Source organism: Protomyctophum parallelum, assembly GCF_964188405.1.
Source record: "Protomyctophum parallelum genome assembly, chromosome: 10".
In the NCBI taxonomy this organism is placed as follows: Eukaryota; Metazoa; Chordata; class Actinopteri; order Myctophiformes; family Myctophidae; genus Protomyctophum; species Protomyctophum parallelum.
This window is the reverse complement of record NC_139704.1, coordinates 41,617,003-41,636,997: the sequence shown is the minus strand read 5'-3', so window position 1 is coordinate 41,636,997 and position 19,995 is coordinate 41,617,003. Positions and strand designations below refer to the sequence as shown.

Genomic DNA, 19,995 nt, shown 5'->3' with positions numbered 1-19,995 from the left:
ATGGAACAGAGACACGGCCATCATGTGAATAATTCACAGATGCGGGGTTGTTGTGTTGACATATTTTCATCAAGGTATTTTGACCGGCCTGCAGGGATCGATCTGACATGCGATACCAGGTGTCTACGAAAAATAAACTCTCGGTTGACGTGAGCCAATCCTGTGGCAATTTGATGGCAATTTTCTTGTCTGTGTCAATCCGAGTCATAACACAAGGAAAACTAAATTAATATGTCCCCTGGTTGTATTTATTCCCAATCACGTCATGGTGCAATATAGTTTACATAACATGGTGAGTACAGTCAGTACACATCAGAACTGTCAAAGAGTTCTCTCAACGGAAAACATACCGTGTTTGTGTGGAATCTTTTCATCGTGCATCCTGTGACCGAGGGTTTTGCGGTTTGCTTTTCTTTCTTTTTTTTCCTGCAGAGTTAAACAAGAACCGGAGGAAGCTGTTTGAGCCGCCCATCAGGTCTTCTTTCCTGGAGGGAGGTGCCAGCGGTCGTCTCTCTCGCCAGTTTCACGCGGACATGGCCAGCATCAGCGGCCGGTGGTAGGAACCCCCCAGACCCTCCATCCATGCTGCCCCAGAACTGTCCGTGATAGAGACCAAGCCTCCAGTGCCTTTTCTCTAGACCTCAGTTAGCCCAGGATTCAACCTGTCCAGGCTAGTAGTTGGTCTACTGTAGTTCTACTTGTTGCCAAATGAAAAAAAGCCATAGTTTTAACATGAATGAAGTGCCATTAAGGAAGAAGGGATTCTTTTTATATGAAGGTTGTTCTGGAAATAAGGGTACTGTCCAGTATTTTGTCCACTTTTTTTGGTCGAAGGGAACAGGCAGAATGATTAGTACAATCATTTTCCACATTGATACAATCTACATTAGTTGTATTCTGTTGTGTCAATGACATGCACTTTAACAATACTAGACTTTTGCCTGTGAAAGCCTGATTTCCTATGCATTTGTTTTATTAACTCAAAGCACAGATGTATTTTGTACCTAGCCAAATGTAAGCACTTAACCAGTGAGATTAGGGCGTTGTGAAACCAAGCGGAAACCAGGTCATCGTGCCAAAGCAGTGACATCGTCGAACCTTGACACACACCAAAAAAGATATCATCATTGACATTTTGACCTTTGGCTGGCCTCAGTGTTTTGTGATTGGTGGACATTCCTCTGATGTATTCTGTGTCCAGCAACAGGCTCCTGCAGCTGTCTTGCAGTTAAAACAAAACGAAATCTAATATTTTGTACTCGTGTTACGATTTTTCTTTTTATTATCATTTTAGGGGAAGGGGAGGAGTGTTTAATGGTAATCAGTTTACATATATATTTTGTATGGTTTCCTTTTTTTATATGTTTATGAATGAGTTTCTATGATTTGTAATTAGATTGTTATTAGTGACTTTGATAGCCCTTTTTTTTTCTTTTCTTTTGCCCCATAATCTGTGGAGCCGTTATATGGCTGCGCCATTAGACCGCAGCAGAGCGACGAGGCAATTAGTCTGAGCGCTACAGGCCTCTCTCTCTCTCTCTGATTGTGTCAATAGGCATCTCTCTGTGGTTCTGTTCCTTTTCTGTTTGATGAGAGTACGTGGCCTTTTGTCTTGTTCATGGTTCATTTTGTCAGTGTTGGCCTCTCCGTGGGCCCCCTCTGTGTGCATGGAATCTGTGTGTTTGAAACACAATCTATGCTACTAGAACTGTACGCCTTTTGTCTTCCTTACCTCTCACAGTCTCACTGAGAGTGGGGAAAACATCCATTTAGAAGTGTTCATCAAGTCCAGCCATCGTGTTTGTTAGTGAAAATGCCAACATGCATTACTAGTACTTCAGCAGGGAGTAGTTAATTTACATAGGAAGAATAGCATTTTGTTGTAAACTTGACTGACATTACTTCCCAGCGTGGAGGTACCATCACAGTATACTCTTAGCCATGTTAGATTCATGTGATAGCGTCTTGAATACGTTTCATTTATGCTTGGTCCACTTAATCAAAACCAACAGACCATGCTATTTCAAATGATAAATAGAAGTCTAGGATTGTCTAGTCATTTGTTGCAATCTAAAGGAAAGGAAAGGAAATCTGAATCAGCTGTGTGCTTGATGAAGTAAGCAGCAGCAGCAGTGTTAATAGCGTCGAAGCGTGTGCCTGTTCTGGGCTTTTGTTTTATGTTTTAGTTAGGAAACATCCTTCCTGAGGGTTCATTAACTTTGGATGATTACAGAATGTAAAATTCATCTGAGAATTTGGCTTTGAAGCTGAACCGTTAACCCCCAAATCCCAAAGAATTTTGAGTGTTCTTAAAGGATCAACTGCACTTAAGTGAACTGGTCCAAGCATCATCGTGGAATATTAGATTTTACTAAATTAATTGAATGTAGTACAGTAGGAACAAATACTAATTAGGACTGTAGACATTACTTATCGTTTTGGTAAATGAGAGTATTTTGCGTAGTTGAGTAAGTGGAATACATTTCTGAGAAATGTATACGAGCACAGTAATTAATCTGTAACGGTTCCAAGCAATTGCAGTAACACCATGAACCATTACACCAGCAGAGGGCAGTCAGTCACTCATTAGTGCTAGCATCAATTCCCTGTTTCAGATTGACTTTTCGTTTATCACTCATCGCATAACCACTTCTCATGCTAACCTCTCGTCCGATTTGAGCCATTCTCAATGTGGTTGTCAAGAAAATAACATTGTGCTAAATAATATTGTGACACGGTTGCTATTGCTAACCAGGAATTTGTTTTTATTTTATTTGTTTTCCTTTTAAGGTTTAGAGAAAGATGGAGGGGCAGTAGCTAGAAAGGGGTTCTTTATCTTGAGAGGAGACCCAGCGCTTAGTCGCCCCCCCCCCCCCACACTCATCATGGTACTACAAGTGAAAATGTTGGAACACTGTTTCTCTCAGTGTCATGACTCGTGTTCCTGCCTAGCAGACATTTGTTTTCGTCCGGGCCAAGTGTCACCTTGTTTGGATGTGTTTTGCTCACAGGGCAATATAGGTTCTAGTCTTATCAAGTGAATGTTGTTTAAAACAAAACAGAAAAAATAATAAGAGAATAATTGATGCATGTTATTGCAGATTAATGAAGGGACTTGTTTTGTAGTCTGAAGCGTTTACCGCTTATCTAGTCTATTCCCTTGATTGAATGGAAATTATGTCTATATTTTGTTGTGTGTTAGTCACACAGTTATTGTTCCCAAAGGGATTTATTTGTAAGGGTCTACTTTGTACTGCATTAGACCAAATGGTACATTTACGATGAATGTAAACCACTAAGGAACTAATGTAATGCCTATACGACTTTTCGTCTCATGCAACTGTTTGTGTGAGGGAAAAAGGTACAGTTCTGCACAAGGTTCCACAGAATCCAAGAGTAAACATTGCATTTCTGGCCATTGCTCTTTTCCACTGTGTCATCTGTTGATGCAACTGTTATTCTAACTGTATTTGTAGTGCAGATATATTCATTGGGAGGATTTTATTTTTTGGTGTAATTGTGAAATGGGCAAAAAAATGTTGTTTGTTCAAACATTGAAATTCTATTACAGTACAAAGTAAATAAATGTATACAGCCCATTTTTGTCTTGTTTGACCTCACTACCGTATAGGTTTTGTTTATACTTTATATTACCAATATTATTCACTAGATGCACATGGAATGTTCATCTAACGCTAGGTAAGTGACTATATCCTAGTCTACCATAAACTGAAGATGTTGCTATTAACCATATGTTTTCTGCTTTAGTATTGACAGTATACGGTTTTATCATGTACTATTCATAATGTTAAACTACCACAGGCAAATGTTAATGTCATGTACAATTTTACAGAATTAATTGACTCACCAGGGACACAGAATATTATACCTGCCAGTGCCTACTATGACCCTTGTTTCAGACTATTTCAATCTCACCAATGTAAATTGTTCAGCTGCAGTGGGTTTGGTTTCCCTCCGGGGTGTGAGATTCTGTGAGCATGTACAGTAATCAATTCCCCCTGTAATGAAATCAAGACTGGGCCAAAAGGTCAGCAGAGAACATTTAAGTGAGGTCACCAACACAACAGTAGACTGTCCCTGTACTCTCCCCCCTCACTGCTACAGATTAACTTCTGCCCTCTTTTACTTGCCACTGTGTTTCCATTTCACATCTAATAGGGCCTCCAGAACAACACAGCCGTTTTGTCATGGCATTTGCTGAAATGGAATTCTGCGATGACTGTGCTCTGAATGCTGACTGCCGGCATAGTGGTATTTAAAGCCTCAAGGGGGCACTGTCACAACTTGAAATGGGTCCCCCCTCCTCCACTTTCACATGTGACTGTGAGGCATAGATTGCTAGGGACCAAAACACATTACCAGCTTATCTATAATTCACAGAATATCCGCCTGTGAGTGTGTCTGTCACACAAAATCTGTCCCTGGCGTAACTCAGATAGTTTCGGGTCTCAAACTTGGCGTGGGTCTCTTATGACTGGTGTGCATTTGGTCATTTTATATGGTCAAGTATTTCCTTTAGCGAATTGACAAGATGAGGAAAGAAGAAAGTTTCTCACCCAATGCAGTAACAGGTGGTGTCGTTGAACCATTGAAGTAGCTTTTGTGGTAAACCAATGAGTGACTCATCTTCTGACATTTTCAAGTGTGGTTTTCCAAGGCAGGGGACACAAAAACAAAACACCCTTGTGTTTGTATATAGCATGACCGCGCTAGAGAGAGTGTGGTCATTCCCCTGGAGGTAATGAGTGGTAATAAGGTTATGCAAATATTTATGAGTTATTATGCCCCTTGCTAATACTCAAAAAATTAAAAAGAAAGTGCTATAAAACCTTTTTCTAAAAGTGCTGTTAATTAACTCAGGCAGCTGATGCCTGACCCCCATTACTAATTTCAATTTTGTATTGTGCTGTTTGGTACTGGAGACAGTACATAGTAAAATCCCCAGTGTTCATTTATGCATGTGTAGACTCCATCCAGGGCTTTTTCTTGTTGCACTGCATCAGTAATGTGGACCTCTATGGAGATCTACCACGGGTCACGGACAAAGTCAGAGAGAAGGATGAGGCTGGCAGGGCACTGCGGCAGGCACCCAGAACTTGAGCCAAGTAAATTGACTCTATGGAAGCCAACCCATGGCAAAGCCAGGAGGGGAAAGAAGCGTACCACCTACGTAGACGTACTGCAGCACGACAGCTTGGCTGACAACACTGCAGAGCTCAAGATCCAGAAATCCCAAGTTGGTGTTGGCTAGACCTCACTCTCGCAATCATCATTTATGCATTATGTAACCGTCAACCGAGTGTACAAATGTAACCAAAACCCATTGGTTACATCTGTACACTCGATGAGTAAAATTAACACTGATATCTTTTGTGTAGGTCACAGAGGAAGGACTGTGGATATCGGAGGATCTTAATTGCTAGTAAACATGTGTGAACTCTCCCCTCTGCCTACCCATTTAAAACCCAGTGCTGTTCAAGGCAGCATGCACCATTATGCTGGCCAGGACCTTGGAAAGGAAAGGCGTAAATGATGGGTGGTGTGACACGTATGCTAATGTGGCAAATACCTTGAATGTTGGCTCTCATCCAGGATAGAATTGGCTTCAAAATCTCTGCCTCTCTGTTACCTGTGTCTCCTTTCTGTCCATGTTTACCTGTGTGTCTGCTTATACAAAAGTACTGTTTTGAATTGCAACTAATACCTCTTTCAATTCATTCCTTCGTTTTAGGTATATCCTCTGACTGCAGTTCTACCGAGTACATGTGTGAGTACAATGGTATCCCTGTCCTTTTAAAAGTTTTGAATTATTTTCATGTTGAGTCTACAATCTACAATGGTCCACATAATGCTTGAGGCATCACATTCTTATCCTCGAAGGCGTCAAATGTGACCTCCCAAATAATCAAATAGGGCCTACAGACGATCGGTCAAAGCTGAAGCCTTGGACACGAGGTGGTGCTTTTTCAGTTTCATGTTTTCTTTATTGTACGTTTGATGCTCTGTGAGCACAGCTCTGATAGCGGCATTCTCATGTATTCTTGATCACAGTGGGTCTCAGCTTTAGTCCCGTGGGCCAAGAATGCCACTCATGATTTATCTAATTCTTTTAAATGGTTGTACAATTTGGTACAACGTCAATTTAGTTTAAATGTGTCCCACTCCCCAGGCTATATCTACTCTCGGTCTGGAATATTCCAAAATGTTCCCAGAAGCAGCCCGTAACGTGAGACCGAAACGTTGTAACTCAGCTCAATAAACTGCTGCTATAATATATATAAAATTCAGTTTGTGGGATCTCCCTTCTCTCATTGGGTAGTCCCTAGAATTGTGATGAAGGGTAATTCTGGTTCAGAAACCCGAAAATAGTGATTTGTTCCATGGTCGCATTTACTATGAAAACCTGCATCTCCCGTCCGTCCGTCCGTCCGTCCGTCCGTTAGCTAGGGGAATGGTAGTGTCTTCTGTATGCGCATAAACAGTAAACGTTGTGCCCTGTGCTCCACACTGGCTTATTAGAACTGTCCTTTTCAATGTCGAAAGACATCTAGGCCCATTATACATGGTGTAAGTATGTGATGATAATACATAAAAGCATATTAACCTACCATTATAGTAGACTATAGGGAGATAGGAAATTATAATAAGAGATAAAGTACAGTGATTACATTCCATATTCTCTGCATGTTTCTCCCTCTCTACATTAAATATGGCGAAGACGCTGTTACGTGTACCCTTGAAGGGGGGTGTGTGGGTATTTGTCCGGGATTTGCTGATTGCATTCTGTACAGCACTTTGTAAATAATTGTACTTTGTATTGTATCTCTTAAGTGGACATAAATAAATTATTAAAGTAAGTGTGTGTGTGTGTGTGTGTGTGTGTGTGTGTGTGTGTGTGTGTGTGTGTGTGTGTGTGTGTGTGTGTGTTTTACCCTTTATCCCTCTCCCCCTTGTTGTCACCATCCATGTTTTCTTCTCTCAATCCTCCTATATATCTATCTATGTCTGCTCCCTGCTATCCCTCCATCTGTCACTGGACTCACGTGGACCCTGGCCTGATCTCCTGGCACAGCAGAGTGAGCAAATTCAGCTGGACTTCTAAAAGCATGACACGTAAGCCTAATTTATATGTGGTTGTGTTGCACCGTATTAATATGAATACGGCCTTATATTAGTTCTTTATTTGAATCCACAAATTACAATTAATTTGACAAGGAAACAAATATAACGGGGTTGACATTTCATGTTCAGTTAAGGATAAACATGGCTCCTCCACACACACAAGCTGCCTATAACAGCCGAAACAGAACATGTATTTGGCAAGTTGTTTGGCTTTGCTCTTTGTCATGGCAGCTATTCTTAGGCCACTCATGGTCAGTTTATGCACATGGCCCAGGCTTCCGAATATCAGTATGGCAAATCTACAGCGATACCCCAGGTTTGTTATACTTCCAAGTAATGGTTGGTACTTACGTAGAATGTTTATCTTGGAATGCCTGGTCCATGTACAAAACAAAGACACAGCCCACCTCCAGAATAAAAAAAGACAACATCAGGTGTATTTGGGATGTTAGCAAAGACATCGCATGCACAGCTGTACCAATCTGGTAACACTTTTGAATGTTTATACATTGCAGCACTAGATGGCACATATTTTCGAACTGCATCAGACACTAGGTCAACAATCCAGTCGTGGCGAGCAATATACACATTTTTGTATACACTACATCCATTTGTTCTGTGTGCGATGGATTCTAGGCGTTCAGAATCATGATGGTTTATACAGAGTGGAGTGTGGGTGTCGGGATACCAGATTGACAGATTGTACTTGGTTGGTAATACTTGCAGTCTTGCTTTGATGGTGAATTATAAAACATCCTCCCCAATAGCAGCATTTTTGTACATCGAACGCGCACAAAGACACACACACACACACACACACACATACATGCGCGCACACACTCACACACACACACACACACACACACGCACACGCACACACACACACACACACGCTGTGTCATTAGTTGTTATAATTATTAGACGAAAGTTTGGAAGGCTATAAAAGGAGAGGTATCATGGAAATGAAGTGGCAAAGAAAGGGGTCAGAGAGGACGTAGGGAGGAAGTGGAAAAAGTGAACACTAGGTCGTAGGAAATGCGAGAACATGAGGAGGCTAAGAGCGGGGGAGGGTGCAGGAGCTATTGGGATCCATAGCCCGGGTCAGAACGGCAGACTGGGCCGTGGCTCTGTGGGAATCGTTCCCACTGCCCTCCCCTTCACTTCCTCTCGCGGCTCGGATAGTACGCTGACACTAATACATAGTGACTCTCCCTCAGGGGGAGGCTGGGAGGGGAGGGGGAGAAGGAATGGGAGGATGGATGGATGCAGGGAGGAGAGAGGGGAGGGGGGTGCAGGATCACTTGGCTTCATCATCCAACTCTATAACCAGTGCTAGATGAGCACAGAAAAAGGAGGGGGCGTATGGAGAGAGAGAGAGGGGGGAAGGGGGGGGGGTGTCAGCAAGTGTGGTGTCAGCATAGTGGATGGCATGGCAATGAGCCCGTCTTAGCGTGGAACCTAAATGTCTAATTTGTGCACTTTTCAGCTCATTCGTTGCTTTGCAGATCCTGGATTGTGGAGTATATTTCCAATCCCATAGTTTATATTCAGTAGTAGCCTAAAATCCTACATTGTGTTATAAGTAAACTCATAGTGATTTAAAATGCTCTGTTAATCTGCTGGTGCCAGTGCAGCAGCCTGCACGCACGCACACACTGTACTGTACTGTACTGTACTGTACTGTACTGTACTGTACTGTACTGTACTGTACTGTACTGTACTGTACTGTACTGTACTGTACTGTACTGTACTGTACTGTACTGTACTGTACTGTACTGTACTGTACCTATTATGGTGGTAACTGACACTTTAAATGCATAACATAGGCTACCTATAAATAGCTTAGAATATTTTCATTTTCAAATGACAGATCATTTCATCAGCAAAGACACCCATCCTCCCCCCTGACATGGTATTAAGCCTTTGCAAAAAAATCAAATGTGCTGTTTTTAACTTGAACTGAACTCCATGCTGCACCCACCGCAGCTGATGAGGTTTTAGACTGTCACTTCATAGGGGTGTAGTAGCGCCTCCCAAAGCAGAGAGTAGCCTAGCGAATAGCGATTATGGGCTTATCAAAGGTTTAATTCGCCTGCTTCACATAACCTCAATTAGTCATCCTCCAGTCCACTGCACACACAAGGCACGCTAACCAATAGGCTCCCTGGCTTGCAAAATGAGATGGAGAGATGGTGCATGAATGTAGAAAATGTAATGACATTTAGAATCACATTTAACTAGTTAGCTTTTATCTATTGCAAGCAGCACACACATTGGCCTATGTATGTATAGGCTACAAACCTACAGGCTCACAGTACAGTATATGCAACTGTCTAGGGCTAGGCCTATACAAGCAGACTTACACGCTCTGTGTGTGTGACAGGGTTCCTCCTATTTGAGGCCAACGCCCGTATAAATCACTTTAACGCAGCGGTTATTACCCCTGCCTGCCTATTGGACAGAGTGACTCAGGGCTGAGGTGCATGATGGTCTAGCTGCCATCGGCGCAGCCGCATCAGCTGAGCTAGTTAGTGTTCTCTGAAGAAGAGCTGATAAATGCTCTGTGGTCTCTCTCCTGGCGCGAAATGAAATCAGAAATAGATATAGGGATAGAGATAGAGCAGGCCTGGAAATCCAATAATTGATTTGCTATAAAAATGCTGCATAAATTGAACAATTGATGTCTGTATGCCAAACAGTGTTGTTATTGCGACCGAAGGTCGCAATTATTATGAAATTGTCATTTCCCGTCAGTCAGTTGTTTGGTTGGTCACACCAGGCATGACCATATATGGTCATGCCTCGTGACATCGATGACATCAGGGATGGAGATCCCTGATGTCATCAATATTGGCCAGCAACTCTACATCTGAACTCAAACCCTTAGATCTCCATATACGGAGCTGACCTTAGCCCATAGCACTTGCCGTAGTACTTGACGAAAAGGCTCAACTTATGTATCTTAGATAGCATTTTTATGTAGACTAAGAAAGCAGTTTATGTAGACTTATAGCATTTTATGTAAACATAATAGCACTGTATAGTGTATATATATGCATAGTTTCATTATATAGATTTTCCATTGTTATGCTCTTAGCTTATGTATGATTTGTGATAACTACTTCGTATGTATTTGATGTATTGCTATGCTTTTTTATTCTTTGTTCTTTAAATTGACATTCCATGTCGATCCTTCCCCATCCATCCTACCTCTTCGACTTTTGACTGGCCATTTAAATAGACCGGCCTGCCCCAAAGTTATTAGTGCAGCCGCGCCCGGCAGCTGGCGAAAACTAGAGTTCTCAACAGGCCCCGCTGCCAGTGCCACCCTTAGATCTCCATATATGGAGCTGACCTGTTCTGACAGACCATATGTTGATCTGAACTCATCAAACCCTGTACACTCAAGACACGCTCCATGGCCACTACAGAATTCATTCCATATGTTGATCTGACCCCCCATGCCAAAGTGCCATGCAGCACTCGCCCAGCAGTCTATAACCCAGGCGGATATGTTGATCTGACCCCCCATTCCAAAGCACCAGCGCTCACTCATAAGGGTGAGGTTGCTTCTTGCCCTCAGGCGTCTTACTGGTATTATTATGCTATGCAGACTCAAGGTTGTGATATATGTGTAGACGGTATAGCCATACTTGACAGCGTTGTGTGGCCCGGGGGTCTGGTCCCTGTGGACAACTGATAGACTGGGTGTGGCGTTTGGGGAGAGATAATTACACGCCTAGCCACAGAAACGCCAGTGATCGGTCTAACATCCGAAATGTATAGCACTTAGCAGTGGGTGTGGTTTTCTGGTTCCACAGAATAATTGTCCATTCTTCTTTTACAAAACATACTATTTACATCAATTATTTTAAGCCTGGAATCAATTAAGCCATCCAGGATCCTGGTGAATCTTGACCATAAAATCTTGATTCTGTGAGGAAATAAAATAAAAAGAAAACCACATACAACTTTAACAAGGGTATTAAATCTAGTATAGGCCTATGTTGTATAATGAAATATTCAATTATGTTTTTTCACATAATCACCTAGCCTCGGTCCCAGGATTACTTATCACCTGGATCCCGGATGGCTTAATTCTAGGCTTAAAATAATAGACATATCTTTGTAAATCTCTATGGGAAATATGAATGGCCGATTTTTCAGTGGAACCAGAAAACCACACCCTCTGATGTGCCTTATAGGCTACAGCCCATTGCATATATGCACCAACCAAGACGTCCAATCAAGTGTAAATGTTCTAATATGAGAAATAAGGTAAAATAAACATGAAATAAACATGGGGCAAGATATCCACGCTGTGGGGCGAGATATCCACGCGTTGGGGGCGAGCTAGCCACGGCTTGGGGCGAGCCGTATTCACTTTTCGAAATTCCGGGGCGAGCCGTCTTCACCTTTCGCGGGGGCGAGTTGGCAAAGGGGCGAGATGACCTGTTGCCCTCTAGTAGCGTACAAACAAAAGATCATTTTAAACACATTATTCTTGGCAGGCAATTGAGATGATCATTCATCCCCACCTAATTATTGGTCCAATGTTGCACCTGCGCTCCTGTCAGCATGCATGGCCATACCTCGCCCTGATGTGTGGCTGCCAGTGGGATGTTTAACGGTAAATAAAGAGAGTACGGGTGTTTGTTTTGGATAGACAAAAGCCCCGAGGGGGAACACCGCGCCACTAATCTGGTTACATAAAATGACACAGAATCTGCGGAGCTCTTTCATCACTAATCCAGCTACAGCTGTCCTGCGGGGGGGCGCTAGTATTCGCAGACTGGGCATACAGTACATACAGTAGGCTACACAACACACACACACACACACGCACACGCACACGCACGCACACACACACACACACACACACACACACACACACACACACACACACACACACAGTACACACTTGTAGCTCCGAGACCTCGGAATCGCATATCGAGAAGAAACCCATGCATGCAGGAAAACCCAATTAGTTTCGCTTTGCATTCAGCCAACGGGTCTGTGTCTGTGTCTGTGTCTGTGTCGATGTAAACGGCAAAAAGTCCCTCGCGTTGCAGCCTCAAATTGGCAGTGTGTGTGTGCTGCTGTGACGACGCGCTGCTGACGCGCCTTAAGCAACCGCACCACACAGAGGCGAGAGAGAACAGGGAACGGACGGGAGACCGGCGCCGGCAGTCTTTCTATTCTATCCATCTTTTTACTCGCCTTTCTTTGTTGAATGTGAACGGTAGCACTATAGCAGTCCTGCTGTGAAAACAAAGAGACATTGAACCAGCATATATCCATCATCCAGGCTCATCTGCGGAGATGGAGGTACCAGGCTTTGCGCACAATATCACCAGTCCTTTGAGTCCGTGCGAGGGCATGCTCAAGAACCTGAGCTTGGACGCCATACAGTTATGTGAACGAGATGGTAAGGAGAGAGAGCAGTCGTACTCTGCAGTTCATTATATTCTATGCATATTGTTGTTGTTTTCTAATTAGGCGCTGCAGCGTTTGTGTATTGAAAGGTTTATGGGCCGGTCGTCCAGATGGATGGTGCGCTGGCGCGTGTGTAGAATAGCAGAGAGGGTAGGGTTTAGATATTTTTAATGACCACACAGTCCACAATTGCCACGAAAATTGTTAATAGCCTAGGCCCATGTATGTACACAAATTCAAAAAACGAAGAAAATGGAAAGGCGAATACACAACTATGGCTACTGTTCCTCGATATGTCACTAATTCAGCACCATGGAGCTGGACAGAGGCTATCAGTATCTTTACCTGGTTGCTGCTTTCCTCATTGGTTTCACCTATTAGGCTAATTAATCAATATAGTGCCTGGTTTACTTACTTATTTGAAACAAAGTTATTGACCATCTCTTTAAGCCCATGAAAACCCTTCTCTGGGCTCTTGGCTCTGCATGTAAAATGATTAATAGGCTAATTGTTAAGCTGAAAGGCAACATACTCGTATTTGATTTCCCAGGGGCATTTTAATCCAGAAATCCCAAAGTGTTGGCATACACTCTTAAATAATGGTTTAGGCTCCAGCTAAGATTTGATTGACGTTTGATAAATTCATAGATTAAGGACTGTCTGTCTCTAATCACATTTTGTTTTCAGTGTAGCCTACAGATCTGGCCCTCAAGTGATTTTGGATTGTGGAAGAAATAGCAAGTCATCGGACAAAATGACGAGGGACTCAAATATGGCTGCACCCATAGAAACGTGTAATCTCCGAATCCGACACACGCACACGCACGCACGCACGCACACACACACACACACACACACACACACACACACACACACACACACACACACACACACACACACACACACACACACACACACACATTCTCTCTCGCTCTCTCTCTCTCTCTTTCACTCTCTCGTTCTCTCACTCACTCCCTCTATCCCATCTCAGTAATTACACAGCACTGAATGGACTTCAGAGTGTGAAATAGCAGGGACAGCATGCTGATCCCCTTTTTGAATTAAGATGACAGCATTGGCTTCTCAACACAAAAAAGACATGGATGGTTCAGTGGTTCAAGTGGACCAGTGGGGTTTAACACATAGAGTTGACTTGTCCTCCCTTAAATGTGTCAATGGTGGTCTTCATTCAGCCACAAAAGGAGCCCCCGCCAGCACCACATCACAGTGCAGCCATTGTAGCCTACCAACCACACCGCCCCATCTTCTCTTCCACCGGAGCTGCACCTAATAATGCAATGCAGTGAGATGCTGTTTATAACCCTTTAGTGCTTCGCTGGCTTGATTTTAAAGCTGTTGTTTAAGTAATTGAGGAATAGGCCGTTAGTTGGCCCCAACTATGGACACTATAGTTGTCAGTGCCACTGCCAGCACTGCACTTTGTACGACTGCAGGTTCAGTAGAGGGCTTTCTGCCTGGTCGGACTGTACTGTGAAGCACAACAATACATCGTATTTATCAGCAAAGCTTTCCAGTGTAAATAGTGCCCTTGAGACACCCACATACCCTTTTGTTTATAGAGCAACACAAACCACCATTTCTGTACAGCTTCAGTTGGAGAACAGAAAAGGTTTGAGGACAGGATACTACGTTTCCAGCCAAGTACAATTGAAGCATTGTTCCATTATCGTCTGATTTCCCTATTGATACAGTATACACTGATTTGTGGCTTGCTGTTGACATTAAACATGGCACTAACTGGATTTAGAACTCTAGAGCAATGCATACTAGCATAGTCTATGTGGGCGATGTAGTCTGGGATCGATCCCCTGAAGCTGCCAGGCACTTGTTTTGATATCAGACTGTCAGTTTAAATGTTCTCCAGAGATTACTCGTGTCACATGAGGTTGCTTCCGTGCCATAGCCCAAAGTGTTAAAATGCATGGCTACTCGAGATTTCTTGGACATGAGAAGCAAATGCCCTTTGGCCAGTTGGGTTATAAGGACACATTTTCCCACTATACTATTCAACTTGGTTCTACATGAGCTTTCTAAATATATCTTCCAAATCATGAATATTTAAGTCTTAACATGAGAAGGCTTCTGTTGCTTTGCTGATGTCCAGTATGCTTATGGCACATACTGAATTGACTCTATTTTGGGGGACATGGTGTGTTGAGTAAGTATTGGATTGGATAGTGTTGTACCCGGTTAGTATTGTACCCTGGCCTTGTTACATAGCCTAGTCTTATATCCTGTTAACTTTTGTACCCTGATTGGGTAGTGTTTTACCCTGGTTGGATAGTATTAGATATTAGTGTTGTACCTGGTGTTGTACCCTAGGGTTGGATAGTGTTGTATCTGGTTAGTTAGTTCGACCCCAAATGGTGAATAGCAGGGTGTTACTGAATCTGCTAATGTGACTAAACAGTGTGGGGTGAAGCTCAGAGGATATGGTAATGAATTGGCTGTCATAAAGTAGAATGAGATATCTTATTTTTCATTGCCCCTCACAGGGCCAACTGAGGCCGCCATTTTGTTGTTGTATCAATGTGGGGTAATTGAATACACAATGCACATCTAACAAGTCATTTGTGCCATTGCCACCGACATTATTAAGTTGCCATGATGGATGGCTGTCGTTACTGTAACCAAGCTCATTCTCTGTGTGTGTGTGTGTGTGTGTGTGTGTGTGTGTGTGTGTGTGTGTGTGTGTGTGTGTGTGCGCGTGAGTGCGTGCGTGCGTGCGTGCGTGCGTGTGCATGCGTGCACACTCTGAGACCTCTATTTGATCCAGCTGTGGTACCTTCATTTTGACGGCACTTTCAGCCTGCCGTCCCTATTTTGGGCATGTCATTATAGGCACAAAAATAATGAATTTCATTTTGTCTTTTTCTTTATTTATTTAGCAGATATAAATCTCAGACAAGCTCACAAGGCTCACAATGCAGCGTGAACAAAGTAGCACTGCAAAAATAGCAGATCTATAAGCTCACAAAACTAAATAGGGCTTCAGTGGTAGTTGTTGTAATATACAGTATATTCCAACATGAAAGCAAAAGGCAAAGCTCCCAATCCCCTTAAAGCCACTATAAAGCAACAGATGGGTTCAGATTCAGAAACATTATTGATTACAAGAGTGTTAGTCTGTTTTCCTAAAAACTGAAGTGAGCTTGCAACGGGGTCCCTTGCCAGATTTCAAATTATTAGTACTGTTTAGGGGCACCTACAGTATGTCCAGCTTTGAAGGTCTGTGTAAACTCAAACATTGAAGACAAAAGTGTGTAAACTCAAACATTGAAGACAAAACTGAGGACGCAAATGGTGATTGGCCAGAATTAGATGATGAGCGCCCCTCACTTCACACGGGTGCATAATATTTTCCTCTACAATATAAGTTATACCTGTTAATATCTCAACGAAACATTTTAAAGCTGCCTTTCTGTTCCTTTTATATTGGTAGTGTGGTTCAAAAACATAAAAACTGTTGATTTGTGGCCTTTGTTTGCTAGTATAGAGCTTATTTAATTAATTTAATCCATCTCGTCTGATGAGAAGCGATCTTGAAGGTAATTTATGGGTTTGCCTACAAACTAGAGGTCAGTCACTATTGCACTCCATAGGAGCGTAAATACCACAGCCTTTGATAATGTAAATCCTTAATAATTGTTGTCATACCAAATCAGTCAGGGGACCTGGCTACAAATTAACCCACATAGTACAGTGACAGGCCACATTAGTATCATTCCTGAAGCCTCAGTAAGCGGGCATGGTAGCTTTCCTATATTTTATCCTATTCTGACCTGAGATCAGATTCATACGAGGTTTCCGCCGGACACACACTGGTCTGATGAACCCATTCTGACCTGAGATCAGATTCTAAAAATGTCAGTCGCTCTTCGATTTTTCAAAAATAGCAGACCTACAAGCTCATATCGCGCCACTCGGTGGCGCGATATGAGCTTGTAGATCTGCTATTTTTCAATAGCTAAAGCATAACATGATGCTGACACCAAAATGGGTGCCCGGTCAGAATGGGTTATGTTTGGCAATTGCTTCATGACAATGCCAGTGAGAGACACAGTAAATATTGCTGTCACCTCACTGCCAGACTTCACAGGTTTAATAATTTCTTCCATAAACCGGCTGTCTGAAATGCATATCAAGTTAATGGAGTTGAGCATAGTGCTTTATTGCTGTGCAAGTCTTTGATAATGAAGGTCTTTTAGCCCATTTCTCTTATGTGCTTGATCCGGCCAAGTATGGATTTACTTAACCCCTTTAAACTTATATCAAAGATAGACCTACTGTATAATTAAATTCCAAAACTTGGTGGCACTCCAATGTTCCAGTGTTTCATCATCCAGTACCACAGGAGACTGTCAGAGAGGGCCATTGAGGGCATTCACATTCACTTATCAGGGAAGGCACATTTTATGCTAGAAAATGACTCATCCCAAGTTAAGAAATAAGAACTTCCTTAATCCTTATACTGTCTCTCCAAAAGGTGTTCAATTAATTTGAAAGTAAAGGCGTGATTGTATTCAGAACGCCTACAGTAATTTCTTTCTTTTGAACCAGCCCGTTTTTAGCTAACATATCTCGAGTTTCATGTATTTTCGTTCAGGAGACAGGATGGGGCAGAACACTAGACTACATTAGCCAAGATGACAGAGATTTCTTTTTGATGATTTTTTTTTCATAGCTAGAGAAAGATGCTTTCTGCTTTTGACATCACTTTCCACTCTCTGTAGGGTCTTGGTCTTTAGACTTGCATGAACAGGGGACAGGGTAGGAACAAAAAATGGATTTTCAAAGGCTGACTTGCCTCGATGCCTATCAGTTGTCTGCTACACTGCACATAATGCTCGGTTCGATTTTAGAGAAAATAATGGATTTTCAAAGAAGGTGCCTTGTTATGCAGTATAATTGTACACAGCGGCACTGCATGCTGTCTGCCTTGAAATACTAGCAGCCCGCCCGCATCAATAAAGTAATCTTTAAAGTAAGAAGCTTGGGCTTTCAAGTATGTACCAGCACTCTCACTCAAGACACAGACTGCTTGTCTGTCCCTCTGCTGCCTACTGCAGAACCATGATAGCTTTTGTTGTCTAATCTAGACCAGTGGTTCTCAAACTTGTTCATGTCAAGGAGTCAAGGACCCCCAATTTATTATGCATGGCCGCAGACTCCAATCTGAAAAGAGATCGGCTATGTTCAAATAGCCAATGGATATAGTGGTTAAACAGATCTTTTATGCTATGCTTTGATGCTACACATTTGTCTGGGGACCCCCTGAAACCCCCTCAAGGACCCCTGGGGGTCCCCGGCCGGACCCCGCTCAAATATTTTCATGTCAACTCAAAACTCTCATTGATTTGTTTTAGGCCACGGAAAACCCTTCTGATTTTTTTTTTAATTTTCACAATTTTCACCAGTATTTTTCCAAATGTTTTGAAAATAGAAGATAATGCAAGCTCACAACACGTCGCATCATGGCATGACTGTAGATTGGCATTAGTCAAAGTATAAAATGGGGTTAAAGTCAGGTTAAACTGGTCCTCATTTTGCTGATGACACTCCCTCAAGGACCCGTGGCTGTCCCTACTAGAGCGCACTTTGAGAACTACTAGTGACCACCATGATGGATGGCCATGGTAGGTAATCTAACAAATATCCCTGGACTCATCAGGCAGTAACAGATATTCCACAATATCAAACCAGGTGTGACCGGTACAAATCCTTCTGCAGAGAGCGATTAGGATGATCTCTTGTATGCATGTAAACAAGGTTTATATTGATCAGTCTGCTGCTACTGCTTTTGCTCGCAGTGGCATTGATCGTGCACAGACTAAGTGCAGTTCCCAATGAGGTCCATTTGATGAGGTCTATACAGCATACAATGCAGCTTATAGGCTGTGATTCACTTTCATGATGCTGTTGCCACACAACTATACATGTTAGCTGTACATGTTAGCTGCACTCAGCACGTTGGTTCTCTCTCTGCCAACCCAGTGTATTGTGGACCTCAATTCACCCCAGCCCTGCTGTGAGATAAACATGATAAGCATACTTGTGTAGACATAAAGAATCATCATGGCTAAGTTTTGACTTGATTCTTTCAGCACCATTGCCGTTGATTAATGGCAATTGAAGCTTATTTTTTGATACTACGCTTACCGCCATTGCCAATTGCGCTTTTATAGTGCATTCAATCAATCGAGCCATAATGCTACTTGCGTTAGCCGTTTAGCTAGTTATGTTGTTGTCACAGCACTGGATCGTCCATCTTAGATTGTCGTTGCCATAATAATCCATTCTATCTTTTTCAATCGTTTCTTTCAATCGCCTGTATCTCCTATTCCTTGTCCCAGATGGCATTTTTGTTTCTTTGACGGCACAGAGCCGGCGATGTGGAGCTCTCCAGTGCCCCGGTTTGGATTCATATTGTAAACAAGGCCTGTCCATGCTCCGTTGAGCTTACTAGGATAATACTACTTCCGGTAGACTGGAAATGTGGCTTTTCAAAATAAGAGCTCAAATGGGAAAAATGCTGGCGTGAATTAGATCCTAACTTTTCAATAAATGCTAGCGCTGTAAGTGTTTTAATCATGAGCTCAGAAATTTGGTCTGCATCTATGGAGCGCAAAAAGTATGTGTTGTCCTACTGCTCCATCAAATATACAGCGACTATATAGTGAGATAGCTATGTTATACAGATCTGAATTGTATTTAAGATGTATGAGATATAAAATATACTTCCCATAACCCCACATACTTCCTACTATACTCTTGCTGTGTCCAGTACTGTTACTGACGTTCCCCCGTGGGATATGCTCAAACGGAGTGATTATGCGTCCTCTGTGTCTGATTATGAGGAATTGGAGGCTTTTGCTTTCTCCCTCGCCACTTGACCTTGATCCTACGTGGATCCGTGCTTCCATCTCACATGGTCCCTAGGGGTAAAAGATCTCCATCTCTCATGGTCCCTAGGGGTAAAAGAGCGGCTACAAGCTTCATTTCTAGTCTGCATTTGTGACCAACATGCTGCCTGTGTGGTCTTAGGTATGAGTAAGCACCCAGATTTACACCAATGGTCTCCTGCATGGGAAAATATCTACGTCTCGTGCAAAGGGAAACACCAACCCACACACACACACACACACACACACACACCCCGGCCAAGAGAGATAGCCTATTACTATAGGCTTAGCTACCCTGCTACACATACAGTAATCATAGAATTGAAATACCCAAAATTGAAATGCATACTGTAGTTTAAAGAAACGTGAGGCCCCAAGAAATAGTTTATTTATTTAATAAAGAAATGTAATTTGACATCAGCTTTAATACCTGAAATACAGTGTGGCATGGGTTTGTTGCGGGTGCATCCCTCCATTCCGACATCCCCCCATT

At 42.6% G+C, this 19,995-nt stretch overlaps 2 protein-coding genes across 8 annotated transcripts in view; both read left to right on the top strand.

The window, feature by feature from the left end:
* Positions 1 to 3,599, top strand: part of bicc1a (BicC family RNA binding protein 1a) — a 92,092-nt gene extending 88,493 nt beyond the window's left edge. For all 4 annotated transcript variants that reach the window (XM_083774856.1, XM_083774857.1, XM_083774855.1 and 1 more), the window contains exon 21: positions 433 to 3,599. In XM_083774856.1, the coding sequence (XP_083630982.1) occupies positions 433 to 560 (128 nt within the window). In that variant the 3' untranslated portion in view covers positions 561 to 3,599. The remainder of the gene's footprint in view (positions 1 to 432) is intronic.
* A 1,104-nt stretch (positions 3,600 to 4,703) lies between these two features.
* Positions 4,704 to 19,995, top strand: part of LOC310866034 (phytanoyl-CoA hydroxylase-interacting protein-like) — a 71,166-nt gene continuing 55,874 nt past the window's right edge. For 2 of the 4 annotated variants that reach the window (XM_083775324.1, XM_083775321.1), the window contains exon 1: positions 6,737 to 7,134. Coding sequence is in view for 3 of the 4 variants with exons in the window: in XM_083775321.1 (XP_083631447.1) it covers positions 6,987 to 7,134 (148 nt within the window). In the remaining variant the exon portion in view is untranslated. Of the gene's footprint in view, positions 5,258 to 5,752; positions 5,977 to 6,736; positions 7,135 to 12,178; positions 12,572 to 19,995 lie in introns of those variants that run through there. The other 2 variants (XM_083775323.1, XM_083775322.1) reach the window with 2 other exon arrangements.